The sequence below is a fragment of the Siniperca chuatsi genome, linkage group LG21, assembly GCF_020085105.1.
Source record: "Siniperca chuatsi isolate FFG_IHB_CAS linkage group LG21, ASM2008510v1, whole genome shotgun sequence".
NCBI classification, from domain to species: domain Eukaryota; kingdom Metazoa; phylum Chordata; class Actinopteri; order Centrarchiformes; family Sinipercidae; genus Siniperca; species Siniperca chuatsi.
The window spans coordinates 25,348,926-25,373,887 of NC_058062.1; the positions used below are offsets into that span (position 1 = coordinate 25,348,926).

Here is a 24,962-nt window from a genome sequence, read left to right on the forward strand (position 1 = left end):
ATGACATGACCAACAAAATATAAATGTTGCTTGAAAACCAGTACACAGCAGAATGGACCTGTTTATTTAGACTGTTTTCTGTATTTGCATTACTTGTCCTCTAGTACTTATTAGATAAAACATAATTAAAACTAATAATATAATTAGTAGATAATCAACATTGGTATAGAAGGCTTTGGCTGCTGTTTTCTGACGATGAGCATAAAGCAGCACAGTAGTAAGTCATAGTCAGTAGTAATCCAAAAAGGTAAACAAATGCTGGGTTCACTCAGCTATTTGAACAATGTATTACACATTAAAGCTAAATAACAAAGCTAATAAAATAATTGGGGGTTATGTTTGTAGCCTCATAGTTTAAGTATAATTTTCACCATTTACTCAGTTTAAATGTCAGAATATTTAAAGGCTTCATGCATTGCACTTGAGAAGTAACCATTCTCAAGTGCAATGAGATAACTTCTGTTATGAATTGGCACTACATAAACGAAATTGAATTGAAGGATATTTAAATAGTATTCCCACCATATGGCGGGTGGATTATGTCACTTGTTACAAAGTGGCATAATCTGAGTGGTTGTATAGACATTTTCCTTAATTTCAACAAATGCAGATTACTTTAACACTGAATTACTCAGGTTGAATTATAACTGAGAACAAAAGATTTCAAGCTAAATTGAATCGTATTCATGTAAGCACCTATATGATGCAGACAAAAAATGAAATTGTCCACACTGCACAATTTTGATTTAAATTCACATTGATACATTATCACCACGTTGGTGGTGATGTAGTGTGTGTTCGATTGGTTCGCTAGCGGTACGGTTTACGTCGGGCGTCGTCGATTTACGGCATCCCGCCATTTTATTTTTTGAGAACACTGGCAGCTCGCACACATTCAAGTGTTTTTGGCCACACGGTCTGGGCCCCCTGAGCGGTTCGCTTTCAAGTTCTTGTTTGTCCACTTTTGCAAGAGCAAGTTGGTCCAGGAGACCTGCATATATCGTACGCGTCTTCTTCTGGTCCATGGTCTGACATTCGTCAAGACATTGGAGGAGAGAAGGTAAGAATCACGGTCGAGGCTCCTTGTTAGCACAATTAGCTTGATGGCTAATGCAAAGGGCTCCACTTAAGTCGCGAAGCTGAACTAACGTTACGCTGTTGAGATGATAGCCGGAGTGAAAACTTTTATTGCAACTTCTATCTATAATGTTCACGCTGTGTTTGTATATAAATAATGATGTTTGGCCAAGTGACGAAGCTGGGCACATGCTACTAGGGAAGTCGTGTTAATAACACATCAAGCTAACTCAACTGGCGTGCGAGCTTCCGTTCTTGGTGTTGGCCTGCCTTTACAATGCAGTGTGTCAAATATTAATTCAATTCGATTTGATTTATATAGCACCAATTCATAACAGAAGTTATGTCATTGCAATTTTCCTATAGACCTTGTTTATACCGTATTCTTTATAATATATATTACCGTTAGTTATGGTAATTTACATGTTATTGTATATGTAGGTGAAGGATGACGCAGTTTTTACCACCGAACCTGCTGGCCCTCTTTGCACCGCGGGACCCCATACCTTTCCTGCCTCAGCTAGAGAAGTTGCCCCACGAGAAACATCACAACCAACCTTATAGTGGCATTGCCCCGTTCATCAGGCACTTCGAGGTGAATATTTAATCTTCTGTAAAATTCGTATGTTTATGCAGATTTTGTTCTTCAATGCCACATTCCCTGTGTGTTGATATCACCCCTTTGTGATCAGGACCCCAGAGATGCCCCTCCACCAACAAGGGCAGAGACCCGTGAGGAACGGCTGGAGAGAAAGGTGAGCATGTTAAGACTTTTCCCCTTCATAGCATGTGACGATGTTGGTTCTGGCTTGGGATGATGCACACGTGTGTGTATACGTGACACCACTGACTGGCAGTCTATAAGACTGCACACCTGGTTCTGTAATCCAAATTGGACAAAAACGGAACACTGCAACAGTCGCTTAACTTAGAATAAGTCACCGGCTGGTTTATACTGTATGTTGTTAAACATAGTGATGCAACCGTTACTCCAACGGTACAGTCAGAGTGATTGTAGTTTCACTGCCAGTGAAAACTTATACGGTTGGGTTGATGATGGTCATCAAATGCCCCCACTGAATGAAGTTAGCTCCTATAAATGTTATTCATTCTTAAAACACTAATCTGAAATTGGTTATGACATCACCTTGTGGGATTAAAACAATAATTACAACATTACCACCAGAAGTTGAAGTGCTGTGTAGTAACGTACACGTAACCAGCATTCGTTTTCAGACTTAATTTCTTTGTTTATGCTCATCAGTAAACAACCGTGGAGTTCTTGCTTTGTGAACAAGTGAAATATATAATGGACAGGCTGATATGAGAAGAATGTCCTCACCAACTTACAATTGGCTCTTTCATTGTTTCCTATGTTGTGTGAGGTGTTTTTATGTGATGAAGGTTGAGATAATACATTTATCACAGTGATCTTTAAAAGGTGGTAGTGTTATAAGATGAGAATTTCTCTCTTTTCATGTTTCATCTTGAGCTGCTGCAGCCTTTATGTTAATCTGACGCCATTTAGTTCAGACTTGTGCCGTGTTGAAAATGATACAGATTTATTATAGCCATGACATTTATGTAAAAGTAGCCGGGGTGCTTATTCAGTAAAGAAACGTGTTAACTGCCATCAGATTAACATAAAGGAGGGCATGTCTGACAGGGGCGTTAGAAAGGTGCACCTAATAAAGTAGCCACTGAGTGTGTGAAATCATGACTTCGTGCATACCCGCTATTTTGCTCATAGCATAAGGGGCTGCAGTTTTCCAGCAGTTCATGGGCCTGTGCATAGACTGGGACAGCGATCCCAAGTCAGCATTAGCATCTTTTATGGGCATTGCCATTCGGAGAGCCCTCCCGGCATTATAATTGAGGATTGACTATTTCCTGCAAATCTTTTGCAGAGGCGAGAGAAGATTGAGAGGAGGCAAGCAGTGGTGGAGACAGAACTGAAGCTTTGTAAGTTTTCACAGTGACATGCAGTACAAGCGCTTTTCTCTGTATATGGTTTCTTGGCTTAAACTAATCTTGCTTTCCTATTTGCATTATGTCAGGGGACCCCCATAATGACCCCAATGCACAAGGGGATGCCTTCAAGACATTGTTTGTTGCACGAGTGGTGAGTATGTTAAAATCACACATTCAATACTCCAGGTTTGTGGATTAAAAAAATGTAATTATTTAGTTAGAACCGTTGATGTCTAATGTTATTCTGTCTTTGTTGTAGAACTATGATACTACAGAGTCCAAGCTTCGCCGCGAGTTTGAGGTTTATGGCCCCATCAAACGGGTACGTTTAGCTCCTGTTTGTCACTAATCTAGACCTGTTCACATTTTTTCCAGTAAGTGTAAAAACTACACTTGAAGTTTGTGGTTTTTCAATTGCATGACACTCATATATGCGCACACACACAGCTGATGTGGCATGTAAATATGTAAAAGTGTGGCAGGTCTGTTTAAGTAATGTCGAATCCCATAGCCAACCAATGTCTCCGTGCCTGTGTGTTCCAGATTTACATAGTCTACAACAAGAGGACGGGGAAACCTCGGGGCTATGCATTCATTGAGTATGAGCATGAACGAGACATGCACTGTGAGTACCACTGTAGAGCTCTTAGCCAAAACCACATGATCACGTGTTCATGAAGACTGATCTCTGTGACATGTAGGGTGGTTCGTCAGTTGAACCCCCTTTCCTTTATTCTATATGCATATTTTTGTAATGATACTGGGGTGGCAGCTTTCTCTAACACCTAGGAAACGTGACCCCTACCTAATGAGCAATATGATGGTTATGGCATCACAGGAATCAGAGTACCTCCTTACAGACGTAATGTTTTATAATTTGCATGTTGACATCCGAGTCCGGTGGTTGTGTGACATGTTTGTCTGTGTTTTGATGCGTGTCATCAGTTGATTAATAGTTTGGTTGAGGAGGGGAACTGCTTCATTCAGTGGGGCATCATGGGAAAAGTGGGAGGACCGAGAGGTAGAACTGTGTCTTTCATCTGTGAACCTGAACATCTTTGCCTGTCAAAGGGCACATTGTCTTTTAACTGTTAGGCGTTGTAGCTCTGAGGAAGAGCAGCTCTCCTGGTTGGACTGTAATGGTAAGCACAAGGTCAGACTGGTCACCAAGCAGTGAATGGGGGTTTTTACCAGAAATGTGTCACGGACTGTATGGAAACCCATCTTTTGTATGACTAGGTATTGAGCTTGTTTGTCCAAGTTTTTATTGGTGGTCTTCAACCCTGGTCATGGTGAGATTAGTTCAACTTCACTACACTAGTGGGATATATTAAGTTGGTGTTGATACCACAGTGAAAAATGGAGTACTGTCTCATTAGACAAGTGAATAGTGCCATCTAACACAATGACACCATTCTGGGATATTGGTGCGATCAGCTCTTCAAGACCAGAGTTGCTGAATCACAGCAAGCATGTAGTCACAGCAGGGGTTGAACTGAGGGGGGATGTGGGGCTAAACAGTATATTAACTGTGTGTTGTTCTCATTGCCACTGCAGCCGCCAATCTGTGATGGCTATTGGCCAGAGCTGGCTGGCAGATGATGATGGTTATGATACATCTACACCCTACTACCACAGCTCAGTATATGGTTGGTATAATGGGTTTGTATGATGGGTAAGATTTCTTTCCACCCTCCATCTCCTACATAGGGAAGAGGAGCTACGTTCAATGGGTAAAGCGTCTTTCTTTGCAAGCCCTAAAGAGCTTTCAGTGCAATTACTACTTGGATCTTAGGCTTTGACCATTGAACGCACCCCTGACTACTAGTGTATTAAATGTTGCCCAATGATTCGGCCCTTTATGTTAAAGCCACTTCAGGTTAATGAGGGCTCATGCTTTGCAACAGCAATGACTTAGCTGTATGGAGGGACACGAGGTCAGTGAACAATAAAGAGAAATCCAAATCCGTTGTTACACAGCAGTCAGTCCCACCAGCTTCTTATGGAGTTTGTTGTGGTTATTGCTGTGCAGATTCACTGAATTTGTAGCAGCTTCAGAAAACTAGTGATGCAATTTTGTCTTTCTTGTTGCATAGCAAAAAATTGCAGTTATGTATAAATATTTCAGCATTGAAGGCACTTGTCTAAAGAATTCAGCAATCATAATATGTAAATATTTTCATTACGAGTAAAAATCGCGAGTTGTAGTTCAGTTTAATTTTTCAGAACCAGATGTGGTAGGTTCATTAGAATCCTGTAACTGTCTGTAGGCTTTATTCTGTGCACATAGGTAACCCACAGTCACTGTCAACTGGTTAAGCTGGAAAAGTATAACCCCTCATCATGTCTGTTAGGGCGCAAGTGTTCTGCTAAATCTTATTGCCTATTAAAAAGGAACCGCAAGATGTAATGGAAGCTGGGCATTAACTCAACTGTTAAGCTTAGTAGCCTGTATGTCACTCCATATTGTTAATACCATTAATACCCATTTTTCTGCTACTCCATTCCCCAAACGGCTAATTTGCTCAGCAAAACTTTGGGAGGCTGGCAGGTTGTAGACCCTAATTATCTTAATACAGTTCACAACCCCGTGTAATCGAGACAATTTTCAAATCTTACCTGAGAGGTCAACGCATAATACTGTCCCAACTAATAAGTCTGAGCTGGCTTTAATAGAAAAGGCAGATGAGGGGAATTTTCTTGGTAATTCTGCTAAATGGGCTATTCATACATTATTTATTCACTTCATAACTATAGGTAGATACTAGTTAATATAGCCTTAAAGATGAATTCATAACAGTAGTAAGGTCAAGATTTTCACAGAAAGTGTTCCTACAGTTTCAGCTTATGACATTTACACACTGGATGCCCTAAATCAGTTTGATATTTCAGGCCACTTTAGATCCAAGACATGTTAGAAAAATGACTTTATTGAATTCTTAGAAGGAAAAAAAAGTTTCTTTTTCATTAGTTGGTTGGGGTTGTGATAAGGCAACTCCTGTAAGGAAGGTAGTCCCGTTTCTTGTTTTTGTTGTTTTTTTTTTGTTTTGTTTGTTTTGTTTGTTTGTTTTCTTTTCTTTTTTTCAGTTGGTCAGTTTTGGTAGGACTGGTGGGGGTTTGGTAAGGCCCTATCATTGGATGGGATGTTGTCATCCTTTGTGAACACAGGAAGTGGAGGGGTTCTGGTAAGGCCCCTGGTAGAGGTGTTGTGACAGTATGTGTATTCTGATGCTGAGGGATTTTGGTAAGGCCCTGAGACTGGGGCAGAGACTTTCATAAGGCCCATGTGTGGGGGACTGTGGTAAGACCATCAACTGTATAGTATGAGTGAGGGAGTTTGGTAAGGCCCTCAGAATGTATATGTGAGGATTTGGTAAGGCCCTCAGACTGTATGCTATAACTGATGGGTTTTGGTAAGGCCCTCTTCTTGGACTTAAAAGTTTTACCCTCAGGGATCATCACCACATCAGACCAGTGTAGCAGCCAGGATGAGCCGCCTGGATCTTGCCAAGTTCTTCCATCATACAAGATGGATCGAAAGACTGTTGTGTGGTATAATGGGATGGGTATGGGACAAAGTCTGAATGTACACAAGGTTGGAAATATGCCAAATGCTGGAGACTCCTTGTTGATGAAAGCTATTTACTCTTTGTTGTTTGCTCTCTCATGAAGCTTGTAAAAGGTTTCAGCAGATTAAAGCCACTGCAACAGAACGGTCTACTGCCATATCATAATATTTATTTGAGAATCTTGTAGTTAATAGTGCTAGATGAATTTAATTTGCCTGACCAGTGACTTGCTGGTGTGTGTGTGTGTGTGTGTGTGTGTAATCACTAATTTTATTAAGCATATGTAAGATATTAAAGGTCAAAACCAAGTGTCAGGACTTTGATTTCAGTTATTTAGAAAGAAACCTAGAATTGAAACACATCGCAGTGTGCTTTACTGCCATGATAGGATTTTGTGATTTTTCAAAGGAATAACACTTCACCCATAAGCATACTGGACAGTCAGATAATTGTCACAGGTAGTGAATACACTACATACAATTATGATAACAGCAGTGCTTTAATTGTAGATGAGGATAATGTGAACTGTCCTAGCAGATTGGGTTAAATTTAGTAAATGCACTGTAAAGAGCTGATTTAAGACAATGTGTCACACTAACTGCGGTTTGAGAGTTGTCCCGGTCAAACCTGTGTTAGAGATTGCGCATTTACCAAAATATGAGTAACTTGTCACTCTGCTTGTTCAGTAGTAATGTATTTAAAGAGGCTGCACTCCAAGAAAATTGGAAGTTAAATCTGCGTGGTTATCCTTAAGACAACCTGGACTACTTAAAATACTACAATATATGCTTTTCAACACCGCTGTTATTGAAAGCTGGGTAGGGCGGCTGTGGCTTAGTGGTAGAGCGGGTTGTCCACCAATCAGAAGGTCGGCGGTTTGATTCCCCCAGCCCACATGTTGAAGTGTCCTTGGGCAAGACACTGAACCCCAAATTGCTCCCGAGGGCTGTGCCTCCGTGTGTGTGTGTGTGTTTGAGAATGTGAATGATTAATTAGTTTCTTTGTACTGATGAGCAGTTCTGCCATCAGTGTGTGTGAATGCGATATGTAGTGTGTGAAGCGCTTTGAGTGGTCGGAAGACTAGAAAGGCGCTATACAAGTACAGTCCATTTACCATTTAGTTAAATGATGCAGTTAAAAATGTAACGTATCAATCGCTCATCGGGTGGAAGGAAGTCTACTCCCATTATCCTTCGGCTTTTACCCAGAGAGCAGCCATCTCGGCCTCGCCTGCTCCTGGTCAGTATAATAATGCACTGTTTCTTTCCTTGCCCATTGATGCAGTCATACTCGTATCTCACCTCTGTCTTCCCTCTCCCCGTTCCTCCTCTCCAGCCGCCTACAAGCATGCAGATGGGAAGAAGATTGACGGTAGAAGGGTGTTGGTGGATGTGGAACGAGGGCGCACTGTCAAAGGATGGCATCCTCGCAGGCTAGGTGAGCTGCCTTTTTTATGTTAAGCTTCAAAGCTGTGTGCTAAGCAAGTTTTCATTTCACCCCAAAGACTAACAGACCCTTAACCAAAAGAATAAACTGAAGTCAACCAGAGAACGGGTAAAGGAACCAGAGTTGTCTAAACTGCACTGACACCATTGTGAATGCAGCCTAAGCCATGTGCTTGTAGTTCCTACTTTGTCTTATCTAATATTTTTTTTCATTTTTACTTACTTTACACATACATGCATGCATACATACATACATAACGCTACATAACTGTTTTTTTTTCTTCAAAACACCTTACACATGATTAATATTCACAGCCTTCACCCAGTTACAATCTAGTGCACCTGTAGAGCAGCCGCTCCACATTAAACTCCTATATCAGCCTACAAGAGTCTCATATTTTACCTGTTAAGACTCGCGTTTTAATGCCTGTGTTCATCTGTGATAGGGTTGGGCCGATGAACAATGCCATCGTCCATCGCTGATGGCTGGCAGCCATCGACCACTGAGCCCTCTACCATCGTAACGTTGTGATTTAAAAGCCCCCCCAGGCCCCCACTCCCCACCCCTCGCTTGGGGAGTAAAATCTTGTTACTGAAAGTACAATAAAATCTTTGTGAGTAAAAAGCTAATAATAGTTTATCACTGACTAGTATCTAAAATACTTTCTGTAATGATATGATCTGCTTAATGAGGTAACTTAAGCATAGTGTTAACCGTTCCTGCTGCAGCTTTACCGTGGTCGGGAAGCACAGGGAAGACTTTGTTTACCTCCAGGGCTGAAGTTGACGCAAACCTCGGGGCTTCTAGAATCCATGAATGGAATCCTAGACGTTTAGGGGGCAGCCCTACTAAATTTACGTTAGTGATTATTAACTGCAGAATTAGTAAGGATGCAGGACGCAGCCACTGACCTGGATGTTTCAGATTTCACGCTGGGTACCTAATTGCAGAGGTTTGCGGGTGTACACACGCTTGCGGAGTCCAGTGCCAGAAAGCATGCAGCGGACATAACGCTGCGTTCACACATACAGATACAAAGTAGTTAGCAGTCTCTGGCCTCTCAGAAATCTGTAGCTCAGTGAGTGAGTTGCGTTGAGCACATAATTTGCATACTTCCATTGCTGCCAAGATCACGTTCCAGTATTGTGAACTCCTACAAACCACTGTCTTTGTGTTTGACATAGGCCTGGGTATTGTTCAAAAATATTCGATACCAATACCTTGACTCCAATAGCGAATCCTGAACAATACTTTTTTCGATACCAATTTCATAAAATCTATTATAACAAAAAGAAAATTCAGTACACATTACGGTACAATTACTCACAAAGGGGTTAGCTTTTTAAAGACCTGTGAGCAGCTGGAGAAACTACTCTGCGCACTTTACTTAAAACTGGATAACTAAAATGATGGAATAGCTGTACAGTATTGGACTATATACAATATAAATAAAGGTCGAAAAGGAACGTTAATAACAACAGTATGGCAGCAATGCGCCATTGTAGCGTCTAGTCTGCCTAATCCAAAGAAGAAGGGAATAACTGTGGGTGATGTACGTTGTGGTACTGGGAAATAGTGCAAAGCGAGTCCTCTTACTTTCTCTGTGCTAAAGAGCAGCTAGCCCAGGTCTGACAACCATCTGCCGGTCTGTAACATTAAGCCGCTCCATGTTTGCTGTCAGAAACGCTCTCCGCCTCGACTCCATTATCAGTTCTTGCGGTGGCGAGGAGAGGATGCGCTGGGGCTTTCATCCCGGTGGACGATGTGGTGAACGGACTTACCGATGGGCAGATACAGGTTAGCTGCACTGGGTAGCTAACAAGTAGCACAACATTCACTTAGTTATCTGTGCAGATAAGTGCTGGCAGTTAAAAAAACAAAAAAAGAGAAAAAAGTGAGCCCTGTCTCTGGGTGTAACGTAGTGTTTTTCCTGCATCCCTCTACGATGTGTAATGTTAAGACAGCCATCACCAGCATTATTCGGTCTTGGTACAAGCATGCTGCATGCTTATTGATGCTGATGAGATTTACTCCGTAGGTACTGAAATTTGGTACCAAATGACAAGGCATTTTTTGATACTCAGTAGTGTCAAAGCAACTTGGTCTGTGCCATAAAAGTAAAAGTACCCAGCCCTAGTGTGATAAGCCGTCAGATTTGTCCCCTGGGTTTGTATTTTCTTAGCTGTAGCAACGCATCGCAGCCTTGTGCTGTTGTCTTTCTGAACACAGCCTGACTGCAGGTCAAAGGGGTGCATGGGTGGGACAGGTTACCTTCAGCAACCAGTCTTGACTCCCTGAAGCCGTGTTTCCACCAAGCAGTTCAGTTCGTTACATATTAGAAAGTTTTAGTTTTTTCCATTGGCAAAAGTTGTGGGTGGCACCTGATGCAGCTTCCTTCTACTTGTTTTCTAAAAGCCACACGTTATAGACACAGACAACTGAACATGTTGTCTTTCAAGTTATTTGGCTTGCTTTACTCAAGGTTTTGATTATTTGTTTGGCTTGTCAGGCTGGCTTGATTTTGAATGGCTCGTGTAGTGAACCAAAATAAATCAAGGTTGCTCCAAAACACATTCAACAAAGAAAATGTGTCTAAGTCAAAGAAGCAAACTTAAATTATCTAGAGGCTTACGGTAAGCGTTAAACTGTTGAGAACTGTCTCTCAATGGCATCGCCTGCCTCAAAGTGCCCACAACTGTTTCTGTTAATTGGCTGGCACAGTGGGAATTGTAGTCCTTTTTTTTTTTCTTTTTTTTTTTAAATTGAATGTTCTTTAACTATTTCTACAAAGCAAAAACTCCAAAACACTCCATTCTGTCCCATTTTTTCGTTACCCCTCTGAGGTTCAAAGCAAGCTGAGCTGATACTAAATGATGGAGTTAAAACACTGCGGACCACTGATTGGTCAGAGAAAATTGGAGCAACCAGAGTTGTCTCGTTGTCTGTGCTCTGATGTAGGATTTCCCAAACGCTCCTGTTTTTTCAGCAGTCTTGCTGCCTGCAGCCTTTTCTCACACAAATCTTGTCTCCTTGTTGGAATAAACCACTTAGCGAAAAGAAAGAACACGCAACGTGTTTGCGTAGCGAGTGAGAGAGCAAGCGTACTTGGCAGAAAGTGACGGTGAATGTGAGCAGAGGAAAAGGATAGCAGTAAGTTGTCAATCTTGCAGTAAATGTACAGTGAAGGTCACAGTGTGTCAGTTAATAAAAGCTGCAGCTTTTCAAGACCAAGTAAAGTCCCGTCTGTTGTTTCTCAACTGCTGGAAAAGTGAAAGGGGTTAGCCCCGGAGCCCCAGCATCAACCCGGCCTACTTTAAGTGTACTGTCTGTGGTGGAAACACAAAACAGATCTAGAGTTTAGGTACATGTAGTACGGGTTTCAATACCAAAAGTGTTTGGTGGAAACGCGGCTGAACTCGTGTCATAAAGTCTGCGGGTCCACACTAACCACATATTCGACTTTCTCTTATGTTTTGCTTGTTTTTCTTAACCAGGTGGTGGATTGGGAGGCACTAGGAGAGGTGGAGCTGATGTCAACATCAAGCACTCTGGCCGAGATGATGCATCACGTTATGATGATCGCCCCCTGGGGGGGTGAGTACTTTCATGGAAGAACTGTCGTTTGGTATAGAATTGTGTACTGCCGTGTATAACAGTCTTCACTTTGTCCTGTCTGCTCATAGTGAACGGGACCGTGGAGAACGGCGGGAGCGCAGCCGGGAGCGTGACCGGGACAAGGACAGAGAACGGCGACGGTCCCGATCCCGTGAACGCCGTCGACGTACCCGTTCCCGAGAGAGGGAGAGAGAGAGACCGATTGGAGCAGGAGAGGACGGCAGTGGTAGTAGCCGGCGTCGCGAGAGAGAGAGGGACCGTGGGGGGGCAGTGGGAGGAGACAGCAGGAGTAGGGAGAGGAGTCGGGAACGGAAGAGAAGGAGCAGGAGCCGGGATCGCAAGAGAGACAGGGAGAGAGGCAAGGGGCTGGATGGGGAGGAGGTCGGCCAGGGAGACGGTGCCCCTGAGGGTGGGGAGCGGATGCTGGAGGAACACGAGGGAGAAGTGGGTGAGGGCACGGAGGAGCGTAGGGACAGGGACAGAGAAAGGGACAGGGACCGCAGGCGCAGCCACAGGGACAGAGACAGGCGCAGGGGAGAACGGGACAGAGACAGGGAGCACAAGAGGGAGCGGGGGGAGAGAGACAGGGGGGACCGCAGAGAGGAGCGCCACGGCTCCCTACGAGATGACATGGGTCCCCAAGATGACATGGGCAATGAGGATGAGGGAGGAGCACCGCCACACATGGAGGAGTACAGTCAGGATGGGATGATGATGGACCAGCAGTCAGTGCCATCGGCTGACGGCTACGGCTCCAGTGAGAATGGCTACAAGATGGAGGCACCAGGAGACGAGTACTGAGATGGCCCCTCTCCCAGCAGATTCCCACTCATAAATAAGTTGTTTCATACCATACTTTAACTTGGCCCTTAACTTTCTGCCAAGGCACAGGAAGCCTAAATGATGTCAGGGCTTCCTCAGTACCAGACGTCTAGCTAGCTTTCCTCCTAGCTGTCAAGAATCTGTTGAAATATTCCACTTGATATTGTTGCAGGCACAGTTGATATAACTAATTTGATCTCACTAAAGCTGTAGCTTTCCTGCATTACCCAACTAATCCGTGCCACTAAATGTTATCAGATTACCTTAGTAATTGAAGCTAGGTATGGTTTGTTTTCTTTCCTTTTTTTTCCTTTCCATTTGGCTTTGGATCAACTGTAAAAACAGGAGCTCTATTTGTTTTTAGATGGGTTAATTGTGTTAACTTTTATTTCCAGATTCATAAAGCAGTTAGATTGTATGCTCATTTGGACCCAGTGACCAATTTCTGCTCAATGTTTGTGAAATTGAAGGAAATGTAGTATTGTGTAACAATTGAGGGCTGTTCTGTTTATTCATTCTGGAATAAAACATTTTTAATTATGTCTGCTGTTTGTATGTTAGATTTGCAGGGTCAAGTCTCTACAGTCGATGTTCATACTGCATAAATGGAAACCAGTGACTGGGATATACAAAAAGTACTGCAGTTTACTATGAATAATGGGAAGTTACACGATATGTCGTAACAGGGCTAAAAACGTGGAAAACACACTGGTGGCCTTTTACAAATGCAACATCTTAGAAATGTAACCAAGTAGTTGGGCCCATAGCTCACCTGGTAGAGGCGTACCGTGCCTGAGCCTGAGCCTGAGCCTGCCGCCTTTCCTGTCTCTCCTGTGACTATCCAATTTATAAAAAAAAAAAAAAAAAGTCAAAACAAGAGTAGCAATATTAATGTGAAAAATGATTTCTTACTTTTAATTGTTGGATAAACAGTTTATTTCACCAATTCGAAATACTTACCACATATGGAAAAGTGTATTGAAATACAACGTGTAGTTAATTTGCGTCTCTGCTTTGAATCTGCGCAGTAGGTCTACTTTAAACATACGTACAAGATGCTCAAAGTGCTCTCATATAGTCACGCATTGGAGCCGTAGTGAAGCTGCTGCGTCTGGTTGTACTGCCTGGTCCTCAGTCCAGCATCTCGGCCTTCAGTCAGTCGTCTACTCATCTTCAGTCTGCTGACCATTTCATCATAAAAGATGGACCACGCATTGCTGTGAACCAGATCTTATGCTCTTCTACGCAGTGTTAATTAGGGGATCAGTGTGGACGCGGAGCAGCTCAGAATGATGTCCTCGTACTACCACCCTACCAAGGAGGCAGACATGGCGGCCATGACAGAGCCGCTCTGCCTGGAAAGAGGTAAGGCACTAGCCAGACCGCTTCACCATAATCAGCTGGTTAGATATCATTTTATAGGTAACCGTATATTACTAAAAGGGTGGCGCTATGCATGGTTAGTTCTTCGTCGTACATTACCCAATGATGGCAAAAAACGGGTTTGATCCAACTTAAATATTTGTCATTTGACATATAATAAAGTAACATCAGTGTGTGTCGCAGTTATTCATAGTAGCCTCCACATATATGCAAGGGTTCGGCCTATCGCGCGATCAGTCGCTCGAGCCCCGCTCGTTTCTTTCTTGGAGTAAACGTCGTTAGCTGTAGAATCCATTCACACTGTGCCAGTTCGTTGTTGACGTCCTTTAGGGCATCATGCTTGGTATGCTCCTGCTCACTAGCTGTAGTCTACATCGAATTACAGTATTGGCATAAGTGCCTTTGACAATATACATATAGTGATTCAACTGTTTTGAATTTCCCTGGGTCTGAGATGTAGAATTACCATCACCGTGTTGTACCTTGCAGCTCAAGGAAATGTGAATGTGATAATTCAATTTTATTTATATAGCGCCCATTTATAACAGAAGTTATCTCATTGCACTTTTCCTAGAGAGCAGGTCTAGACCGTACACTTTACAATATTATTTACAGAGACCCCACAAATCCCACCGTGAGCAAGCATTTGGCGACAGTGGCAAGGAAAAACTTGCTTTAAGAGGCAGAAACCTGGCAGACTCAGGGTGGGTGGCCATCCACCGCTGCAGGTTGAGTTGAGAGAGAGAGAGTTAGATGTAAGAGAGCAAACAGTAGCACAATGCAAATTCCACATAGAATTAAAAAAAAAATGTAGTAATATTAATAAAATAGTAATAATCACGATAGAAATAATAATAGTAATAAGACTAATAATAATAATTGTAGTAGCGGTTGCCAAGCAGGAACAGAAGGTGCCTTGTAATCATTGATCCAGACTCTGCAGCTCCGGAAGCAGAAATACCTGCTGAAAGCGACAGAAGGAGAGAGGAGAGAAACGAGAAAGCACAGAACTACGGGAGAGAGAAGATGTCGAGTCAGTAACATGCAGAAATGGGATAAAAATGCATACAGTGGGAGAGGAGGAGAGGTGCATCATGGGAAGTCTCCCGGCAGTCTAGACCATAGACTGTATATAAAGATGGACGACATGACAACTCCCCAAAAGTGAAGCCAGAACATCTCGACAGCCCCCCAATGGCTGGCTGCAGTATAGGTCATAAACCACGCCCCCTCCGCGTTAGCGGAAGGGACATGAGCCAAACTAAAAACTCAAAGTACACGTCAAATACATTTTTCTAGATCTATAGCAGCATAACTAAAGGATGGTTCAGGACTCACCTGAGTCAGCCCTAACTATAAGCTTTATCAAAGAGGAAAGTCTTTAGATAATGTGTCTCTGAGGTGTTTAGGCCAAGTACAATAACTTCAGTTTTGTCAGACTTTAACATCAGAAAATTGCAGGTCATCCAGGATTTGATGTCCTTAAGGCGTGCTTGAAGTTTAGCTAACTGATTAGTTTCATCTGGATTGATCGATAGATATAATTGTAATGATTAGAGCCTGTGGTGCAGCAAGAGTGCGATGTAGGCGCGGTCAAGTCAGGGCAGACAAAATCCCGTTTCACCTTCATTTGAATAAGGAGGAGCGAACTGCATTCACATTGTTTGTGAATGTTTATGTGGTTTGTGTTTCGCCTGTATAATCCTATAACACACGCCGCCTGGAGTTAATTCAAGTTGTGGTCGCATGCCCGAGGTATGACCACGCATTTAATTAACACCTGAGGGGTGTTTTATGGAGGGGGCTCAGAAAAGCAGGGCTTATGTGAAAAGCCTGTCTTGAGCCTAACAAACTGAACCAGGATAGTCTGTTTAATACTGCCAAATCAGAGCAAATGAGATGAGACTAAGTCGGATTCAAGAATTGACTAAAACACTGACCCGAGACATCAAGCACAGATCACATCAATTCACAATGTAAAGGGGGGAAAAAAGGCGACATGTAAAGAAAAAACTATGTAGTATTTAGTAGTTTCAAGCTTATAAAATCATTTTCCATACTGTTCAACATTTTCACATACTGTATGTTCTTGTTCCAGTGTGGAGGTGTGATCACATATACTAAGTGAAACATCATGTTTTGACAGATGCACCATTAACATGGAAAAAAACAACAAAATCTAGATGTCATATTCATGTTATACCCATTTGCATGTGATTCATCCTGACATATTTTGAATCTTCAGAAACTTTGGGATCATCACAAGAATTTCAAATAGACTTCTGAGAGTCTGAACAAGGCTCAGCGGCAAAAGCATTCACTTTAATGGGATCATAATGTCCCCCACTTGCCATGCTGATCAACAGGATAGTTTAGATATTTTATCTTTTTGTTTGCAGTGCATGATTTCACAGGTAGATAAAGAAAAATCACACTGGCTATTTTGAAATACGAGGCAAAAACCTTTAATTATCTACCTCAAGCTATTAATTATTATTCTTATATTTGGAACAGTTAATTAAACTGTTTGGGACACAATAGGATTTAGACAGGTGTGCTACTGGAGCAAACCAAAAATATGCTGCTTCATAAAACAGATGTTAAAAAATTTTCCGAGTAGGAAACCACCTAAGCATTAATCCTTTCAGAAGGTATTTTGACTTTGGTGTGTTCAGACTCTATTTTCGCCTCCACCTGATCATGCTGATGCAGTAAAGAGGAACCCTCAGGGCTGAACTTTGGAGAAAACACTGTGTTTCAGTGTGGCTGCTATAGGGCCCTATTGAGTCACACACACACGAATGTTTCCCCCAAACCCATTTTGCCCGGGCACAAGATTCTAACCAGTATTCCTATGCCGGAATGCCCTGCCCAAGGTTTACTGTGTCAGTTAGGTTGTGATCATTTTATTAATTACAAAAATGCTGCATTTTGGCATAATAACACCTGAAATACTTAATGTAGTAAAACTGGATCTTGACATAGGGCCCTGCTAACAGACAGGCCCTCATGATTAAGTAGGAGCCACCTAAACGCCCTTTACATTGTAGTTGTTATTGTGCTTCAGTTATTATTTGCAATTAATCACTTATATATATATATACACATGTGTGTGTGTGTGTGTACATATATATATAAAGAAAAATAATTGCGATGTGGGTGTAAGTGTAAATGTCTGTATTTTTGTAACTATTTCTGAACACGAGCCTGGGGCGAGCTCACTGTAGGCAATACATCATAAACACGGCGACAGTGTTTGTGTAATCTCACTGCCAGAAGGGGGAGACAAAAGTTCTGCACTCCAGCTTAAACTATTTTATTTTCTGTTTTACAAAGGCGAGAAGGAAAATCAAGTCCGTTATAAATGTTGTATCTGACATTTGTGACCAAGAAAATGAAAAATGCCCTTTCGTCACTATTCTGTTTTCATTCCTTTAATTTCAGTTTCTGAAAACAACAACAAAACAACTCTAACAGCCTACACATTGTAATACATTGTCTCAATGTGCTATGCCCTATACGTTCACATCACCTCACCTGGCGCTCTATGATCATTCAGCTGGTGAAATGGTTGCTTGCGACAGTCATCATTGGGCTCGCCTTATTTTGGTTTATGGCTGTTTTTTAGACATACTCTGTAATGGTTTTGCATGTAGGCCTCATACAGGCCATTTATGATGGAAACAATGATATTTAGCATGACGTGTTGCATTGGGATGTGAGTTGCATTCAGATTTGATGATCAGTGTAAGGGCTAGCATGGCATTTGTAGGCCCATGTCTATCTATGGTGTAAGGTGTTTTGGTTGGGTCTTACATTTTTCTGTAGTATGTGTGCTGAGCCTGTACTTTAGCTATAAGTTTATGTAAATCTATGGTCTTTATACCCATAGTAAATGCCACTTTTTTACATGTAAAGTGGGGGGAGGGGTGCAATTCAAGTGTGGTCACCCTAGGGCACCACACTGTGTTAATCCGGGCCTGAACCTGGGGCCTGTGGGGTCCCCTGAGGATCTGGGGCCTTCAAAAACAGTTGCCTGCTTTGCCCTGTTGGTAATCCAGCCTTGTTTGTGTTTTGTGTGTGTCAGATGTGTGCAGGGTGATCGAGCTGCTGGACCGGCTGCAGCGGAGTGGTGAGCTGCCTCCTCCCAAACTGCAGGCCCTGCAGAGAGTCTTACAGAGCAAATTCTGTGCCGCCATCAGAGAGGTACAGATGTACAGCAGAGTGTTAGGGAGGTCTGGGGGCAAAAGTATTGGGGGTGCCCATTTGTTTCCACAACCTAATAATATTTCCTTCCTAATATACTGAGGATGTGCACATAGTGTCACCTTGCATTTAGTCACCACGCTCACTCCCCCACACAACACTCAGCATCTGCCCTTTGCTCAATCACATGTAAAACCAAACTGGAAAACTTTGTTTGACAGAATAATCTCAGCATAAGGTCCATTTACTAGCTTTTAACTGCATCTCAGGGCTTTCATCAGCAAACGGAATTTGCTCAGTTGTCATCACATGACCTAGATATTAAATGGCATAAATGGCAGTGGTCATATATGGGCAGAGACAGTAACCCCTGTCATCATGTCCCTGACTCCTGCTCGATGACCTTTGACCTCTTCCCAGTGGATGCTGTGAGAGGTTTTGGTCTGGAGTTCACAGACAGCTGATGTCTATTTCTGCTGTTCATTCAGTCTCCTGTCCATGATGGAAAACTATGCTCAAATACTCAAATCATAACAAATGACTTCACATTTCAGTAGTCAGTAAAAGCCCAGTGGTTGTGCATGTTGAACCACCAGGATTATGGAAAAGAAGACATTCTGATTTAGGCTTAAATAGATGATTTTAACATTGATTTCAGAATTTAATTGATTAAAATGGGGGCGACTGTGGCTTAGTGGTAGAGCGGGTCATCCACCAATTGGAAACGTTGGCAGTTCAATCCCGGCTTCCCCCAGCCCACGTGTCAAAGTGTCTTTGGGCAAGACACTGAACCCCAAATTGCTCCCGAGGCTGTGCGAATGATTAGTTTCTTTCAACTGATGAGCAGTTGGCACCTGCCTCTAGTCTTTATGCTAAGCTAGGCTAACTAACTCCAGCTCTGTACTTAACACACTGACATGAGACTGATTTTCATCTTCTCATCTCACACTCTCTGAAAGAAAGCAAGTAACCGTGTTTCCCGGAGCATTGAACCATTCCTTTGACTGTTAACCTCTATGAAGCACTGTTAACTCCATGTTTGTCTTGAAAACTCAGATATCAAAGTACTGGTTGTGAGACCTCGTGGGCACAAACATATGGCTCATCATCTCAGATGTGTTTAGAATCATGATTTAGTTACTTAAAGGTTCAACTGTTGTGTCTGTGATGTTTGTAATGTTGTCCATCACCTGTGTATTCAGTGTATATCACTTTACTACACTCATATATTGGTCTGACTCACCTGTGCTTTGCCCTGTTGTCCGTCAGGTATATGAGCAGCTGTATGACACTCTAGACATTGTTGGAGGACCAGAGGTGCGAGCACAGGCAACAGCCAAGGTATTATATGCAAACTAATAACTAAAGAGTACTTCAGTATTGCACAAGGACTTATTTTAGAGCCATTGGGCCCTATATTAATCGCACAAGCACAGCAACCAGTGCATTGGGTTAGGTCTTGGGTGCGTGGACTGTGTAGGCGTCTCCAAGCACAACTGCTGTTTTGGTTCAGCAACGTAAAGTGTAAAAGGGCTGGGTGCAGCGGAATTTAGATCAGAGGGCGCGGTGATTAATAAATACACTCTCAGCCAGTCACATCACTGGTCTCATTGGTCTGAAGCAGCTGAGCCAATCACAGTGAAGCATGAGGACAGCTCAACAAATGAAGAATCGGCTTGTTGTCTGGACGCGGCCCGACGTGAACAAACCTGCAGCCAGAGGCCGGCGGTGTGGCTTTTACTGGTGACCAGTACACTGATGATAGAAACCAATAATAAAACATAGTTTATATGATCGCATCAATCTGATGCTACTTCATCAGCTGCGTCATCATTTTTCTGTATTTCTCGTTGAAATGTGACACAGCGGTGTTTGCACTGTAATGCATTTCAAGAATAAAACGTGAAGTGCCGTGACACCCCCGGGTGTAATCAAGGTGCACAGCAGGGACGCTGTGTGGAACGGCGCTGCGCTCAGATCTCTCAGCATGTGACTGAACTGAAGGAGAAACCTTTCCCCTGTGGACAGCAGATACTGTTAGAATCACTGATTCACTCCTGCAGACGCTCCCGCTGCAAACACATTAAACGTTCTTTGTTTTAAGGCCGATTTAAAAGCATCTACTGGCTGGAGAGTGTTTGTTTAAAATAGTTTATTTATGTTTTAAAGGACAGGGTCAGCTTTTTTAAAGTCTGTCTTAAAACAACACTTGTGCCTGTATGTAAATTGAAACACTTTTTGCTTGCTGTAATCATTGCTCCTGTTCATACGGGAATTCTGAACCAAACAGACTGTAACTTTGAAAGAGAACAACTTGATTTGTCAAACTCAGACTGCTGAAGCTTCATATCAACTTCAGATAAAGTTTGGAGTATATTTGTTGCACAGAACAAGGACTGTCCCCCATCACTTACATTGAAAGCATGATAGGAAAGGATTCCTGTCAATATGAACAGGAGGAATGATGATAGCAATAAAAAACTTTTTCAATGTACATATGGGCACATGACTATTGTTTTAAGACAGGCTCAGTTTCCATCAAAATACCAGCAGCTCTCTTTGCACTGCCTCATATGAATGAACCTCTCCTCCCACCTGTGCACCGAGCGCTCTGCGCTGGGCACCACAGTAGCACACAGACGCACACAGCAAATTTCAAGGTCAGGAAAATACCAAACTGTCGGTGTGCTGCTTGCACCGACACATATGTCCGAACCTTTTTACCGTCCACAGCCTAGCTTAATTTGACACAGCTTTGTGTGATAAATTCAGTGATGTAACTGGAGATTAAAGGCACCTAAACTCCTTTCACAACCATTTTTATGTGGAATAGGCTTCTTTTTGCTGATCATACTGTTGCCTTCCTGACCAGGCCACAGTGGCAGCCTTTGCAGCCAGCGAGGGCCACGCCCACCCAAGGGTGGTGGAGCTGCCCAAGACAGAAGAGGGTCTGGGCTTTAACATCATGGGGGGCAAAGAGCAGAACTCCCCCATCTACATCTCCAGAGTGATCCCTGGGGGGGTGGCCGACCGCCAAGGAGGGCTGAAGAGGGGAGACCAGTTGCTGTCTGTCAACGGCGTGGTAAGAAGCTCAGGCCCACTGTGAACTGCTAGAGACCCACTGAGAGGAGGTACACACATAAAATAGGACACAAAAACTATAAAGTTAGCTTTACTCTTTTAATACAGGTACTGCTAATTCTGTGTTGTCAGCACCTGCACATGGAACAACTGACAACTAACAAGCTGAACGAGGACAAAGGTGGCATTTGAAGCTGGAGTGCGAGACTTTTACATACTGTATAATTGAACATCCATTACATTCGAGTTCCCACAATGCTGATTAAGCCTCCAGGCTTATCACCACTAGGTAAATCTCGAGCAACCCAGAGCCATGGGTGCTCCGCGATCCGCCATTGCTGTAAAAAAACAAAAGGTCCATTGGAGAGAATGTTTATTATTGAGCATTGTTTATTGTTTATTTTGTTTATTCTGATTGTACAGTTTGTGTTAATATGCTTTGGCAATGCTGTATTGTATTTAGTCGCGCCAATAAAGCCACTTGAATTTTAATTGAACGGAGATGACGCAACTCTCTAAAACAAGTGTCCAAGAAAAGTGTTTGATGCTTCTGATAAAAAAATAAACTCGGCGTTCAGAGGAAGGATTGCTGTCAAAACAAGAAAGCGATCGACGGCGAGGACAAACACGGATAACCGTTGGTGTAGCTTTAGCTTTTCCTTGTTGGAGAGCCGAGAGACGGACTGAGGGCAGACATAGATGTCACGTTACTGCTCTTGGACAAGCTGATAAAATATTTGGAGTAGGCTGTGTAGCTATTAAATTTACTCTACCTGGATAATGGATTATTGTCTTGGAACTGTGGAAATGTCTCTGTATTTTTGTAGCTATTTCTGAACACGAGCCTGGGCCGACCTCACTGTAGGCAAACATCACAAGCAGGCGTCGACAGTGTTTGTGTAATTATTCTCACTACCAGAAGGGGGAGACAAAAGTTCCGCACTCGAACTTTAAGGGTCAGTTGACCAATATTACAAAAAAACTTACCTCTTGTGGTTCTCAGCAGATTATTTTGGTTTTATTTGCTATGAATTTATAGGCACACTAATTGTTACTCACATTGAATTTAGTATTCATATGTAGGGCTGTTAATAATTATTGTTTATTGTCTTATCATGACAAAACAATTGTAGATATTGCTGCAACTCTTTAGCTAAACTGTAGTTCTTCTTCTTTTTCTGGCGTTTTTGGCAGTTACTAAACAGCTTCAGGTGCATTACCACCACCCTCTGGGCTGATGTAGGGCCAACCCTGAATTACATGTAACCCCGGAAAACCAAGATGGATGGAAGTGTCTTGTATTTGGATAAAATGCTATTTATCCAGATACAAGACACTTGAAATGACAAGTGTAAATGGGGCCATATAGAGTAAATTTAAGTATGTTTTTCTGGTAGCATCATTCCAGAATAGTCAGCTTGTCACACCAAAGCAAAGGTCTGTGGTTGGTCATTTTGAATGTCAATCAAAAGATGTTTTCCTGTCAAACAATGTAGCTCTTGAATACTTAAAAGAAACATTTTGGACCAGGTCTGAAACTCTTGTGTGTTGGTGCTCATGCAGAGCGTTGAGGGGGAGCACCATGAGAAGGCTGTGGAGCTGCTGAAGGCAGCCCAGGGTTCAGTCAAGCTGGTGGTCCGCTACACCCCTAAGGTCCTGGAGGAAATGGAGGCTCGCTTTGAGAAGATGAGGAGCGCCCGGAGAAGACAGCAGCACACCAGCTACTCGTGAGGCTGCTTGTTAGTCTGCACGTACTCACCACTGTTAATATATGTACGGGCACACAGGGTGAGCGTGCCCTAAATCCATACTACATACTAATTCTGTAGTATGTACTACATACTAATCGTCATAGTATACTGTTTTAGTAGTTGGTACACAGAAAATCAACATACTTTTCTGTTTCATACTAATACTACTCCACAGTTTGCTTGCTCTCCCTGTTTCTGTGTGGGTTTCCTCAGACGCCATCTCCACCTGGCATTAACATGTGATCTGTATCTGGATACATTGTCTGGAAAATGACATCTGATCACAGGCCTCTGCATTTAAACCTGCTCTTACTAAGCGTTCTAGCCATTCCGATTCTGCCTGCATTATGATCACATCTCAATATGCAAATAAGGTAGGTGGAGCTAACAGACTTGTCTCAGGTCAAGGTGGCATGATCCTGAGGGGCCACTAAGACTTGCAAGGCGAGGGTCACGTAACAGATGGAGACAGCTTACGGCATCTGTAGTAAGAAAGTAATCAGTGCAAGTGGGCCCCTGTTTTTCACTTGACTTTTTCATGCCGTAGCAGTCCCTCAGGAGTCTCCTGAAGCGATGCTGCTATATGGGCTCTAGTTATTTTTCCTTTTCTGTATCTTTTTGATGTACAGCTTTAGATAGCAGGAAGAGGAGGACTTAGGTGACCTTCTCTTCTGAAGAAACACTGTACAGATGTTTACACCTGGCTGAGATCTGATCACAATGTGGTCTGGCCGATCTGCATACATTGCAGTTGGAATGCAATGTATGCAGCAGGCATTTACACCTGCATTATAACATGCATTTTTCCTGATCCAGATGAGATATCCAGATACAGATCACATGTTAATATCAGGTGGAAATGGGGCCTAAAGTACCAGTAGCTGGGAATGTGTGTTAACCCTGTAAGAGCCCTCTCACACTGGGATAGGCTCCAGTCCCCTATGGTCTTGAATAGGATAGTAATTTATTGTATGGATGGATGGATGGATGTTCTTCTCATGTCATCCATGGGAAAGTTCTACACGCAAGCCAACACAAGCAAGTACACGAAAGCCAACTTGGTACTTATGTACTCATGTTAAGTGAGTGAACAAGAGTCATCAAGAGACACATTTTAGAGCATGCAATAAGTTTAACATTGTTCATTAAATCTTTCACCATCTGACACAAAACAATTTATATTATTTATATTATATATATATTATTTATATTTATGTTATTGTGTTATTATTTAGCCTAGTGTAGTTTGCCATCATGCAGCATAATTCTCTGTCTCTCCTCCTGTAGATCTCTGGAGTCCAGGGGTTAGCTAATTCAATTCCTCCATCCACCTCATCGTCCAACCCTCCTCGCTCTTCTGTTCCAGTGGGAGGCAAGACCGTAGATGAGAAGCAAAAAACCAAAGTAGCCTACCAACACCTGTTACATGAACGTCTTCATGAAGCCAACGCTGTAGTTTAGGATTTTCTCCCCTCACTCTTTCCCTATTTCTTAGAGAAATGCAGAGTAAGCTTGTTGTCACGCCTGTAATTTCACCTGCCCAGTGTAAAATCATTCTCAGCATCCTGTTACATAAGGGCAACAAACTCTTTAGTGTGTGTGGCCTAACTAGAACCTAGTGTTAATATTTTATTTTACTGCATTCTCATGTAGTGCACTGCACTCTTCAGCAGTGTCCACTGTCTGCAGTTAGACCTCAGTAGCAGAGGAACCATGGAAACTGACACCTACAGCCTTCACAGCCATTTCTCCATCAGATGTCCCAGGTAGAGGGCTAACCATTAGCATTATGAAGAACTGCACATAAATCAGTGGCTGGCAAGTGTCAACTTAGTCAAAGTTTTGAGATTTTTTTTGTATTCATTTATTTGCATAATTATTCACGAAATAAAGTCTTAACTGTGTAAATTGAATGCGATCTTCATTCCTGCTGCATATGGGTCACGCTCTAAAATCTTCCTCCTGTACACACAGCTGAAGTTGGAAATACATCAAATAGTCAAACAGTCAGGCAGGGCTGGATTAAGCCACTATGGGGTCC

The 24,962-nt window shown here is 42.6% G+C and overlaps 2 protein-coding genes across 6 annotated transcripts; both read left to right on the forward strand.

The window, feature by feature from the left end:
• Positions 1-848: 848 nt before the first annotated feature.
• On the forward strand, positions 849-13,042 carry snrnp70 (small nuclear ribonucleoprotein 70 (U1)). The gene is made up of 10 exons (XM_044181918.1): positions 849-1,060; positions 1,519-1,672; positions 1,770-1,832; positions 2,985-3,039; positions 3,135-3,199; positions 3,308-3,370; positions 3,592-3,673; positions 7,953-8,054; positions 11,558-11,657; positions 11,747-13,042. The coding sequence occupies exons 2-10, from the start codon at positions 1,526-1,528 to the stop codon at positions 12,477-12,479; spliced, it is 1,410 nt and encodes a 469-aa protein (XP_044037853.1). The 5' UTR covers positions 849-1,060; positions 1,519-1,525; the 3' UTR covers positions 12,480-13,042.
• A 322-nt stretch (positions 13,043-13,364) lies between these two features.
• Positions 13,365-24,834, forward strand: lin7b (lin-7 homolog B (C. elegans)). Of its 5 annotated transcripts, none has more exons than XR_006376262.1 (6): positions 13,365-13,865; positions 17,971-18,089; positions 19,359-19,430; positions 20,962-21,171; positions 22,734-22,958; positions 24,209-24,834. XR_006376262.1 is itself a non-coding variant. In XM_044181921.1 (6 exons), the coding sequence occupies exons 1-5, from the start codon at positions 13,790-13,792 to the stop codon at positions 22,899-22,901; spliced, it is 645 nt and encodes a 214-aa protein (XP_044037856.1). In that variant the 5' UTR covers positions 13,365-13,789; the 3' UTR covers positions 22,902-22,943; positions 24,209-24,834. The 5 variants fall into 5 exon arrangements, 4 of the variants coding, with proteins under 4 accessions (XP_044037856.1, XP_044037855.1, XP_044037858.1 ...); XM_044181921.1 differs by having other exon boundaries at positions 22,734-22,943; XM_044181920.1 differs by having other exon boundaries at positions 13,366-13,865; positions 22,734-22,909.
• Positions 24,835-24,962: the final 128 nt, after the last annotated feature.

Excerpts from the sequence above, each read along its gene's own strand:
- snrnp70 (XM_044181918.1), top strand. The coding sequence starts at position 1,526 with ATGACGCAGTTTTTACCACCGAACCTGCTGGCCCTCTTTGCACCGCGG. Across the intron at positions 1,673-1,769 it reads CGTTCATCAGGCACTTCGAG|GACCCCAGAGATGCCCCTCC; the intron begins GTGAATATTTAA and ends CTTTGTGATCAG. Across the intron at positions 3,200-3,307 it reads CATTGTTTGTTGCACGAGTG|AACTATGATACTACAGAGTC; the intron begins GTGAGTATGTTA and ends TCTTTGTTGTAG.
- lin7b (XM_044181919.1), top strand. The coding sequence starts at position 13,790 with ATGATGTCCTCGTACTACCACCCTACCAAGGAGGCAGACATGGCGGCC. Across the intron at positions 18,090-19,358 it reads TCTGTGCCGCCATCAGAGAG|GTATATGAGCAGCTGTATGA; the intron begins GTACAGATGTAC and ends GTTGTCCGTCAG. Across the intron at positions 19,431-20,961 it reads GAGCACAGGCAACAGCCAAG|GCCACAGTGGCAGCCTTTGC; the intron begins GTATTATATGCA and ends CTTCCTGACCAG.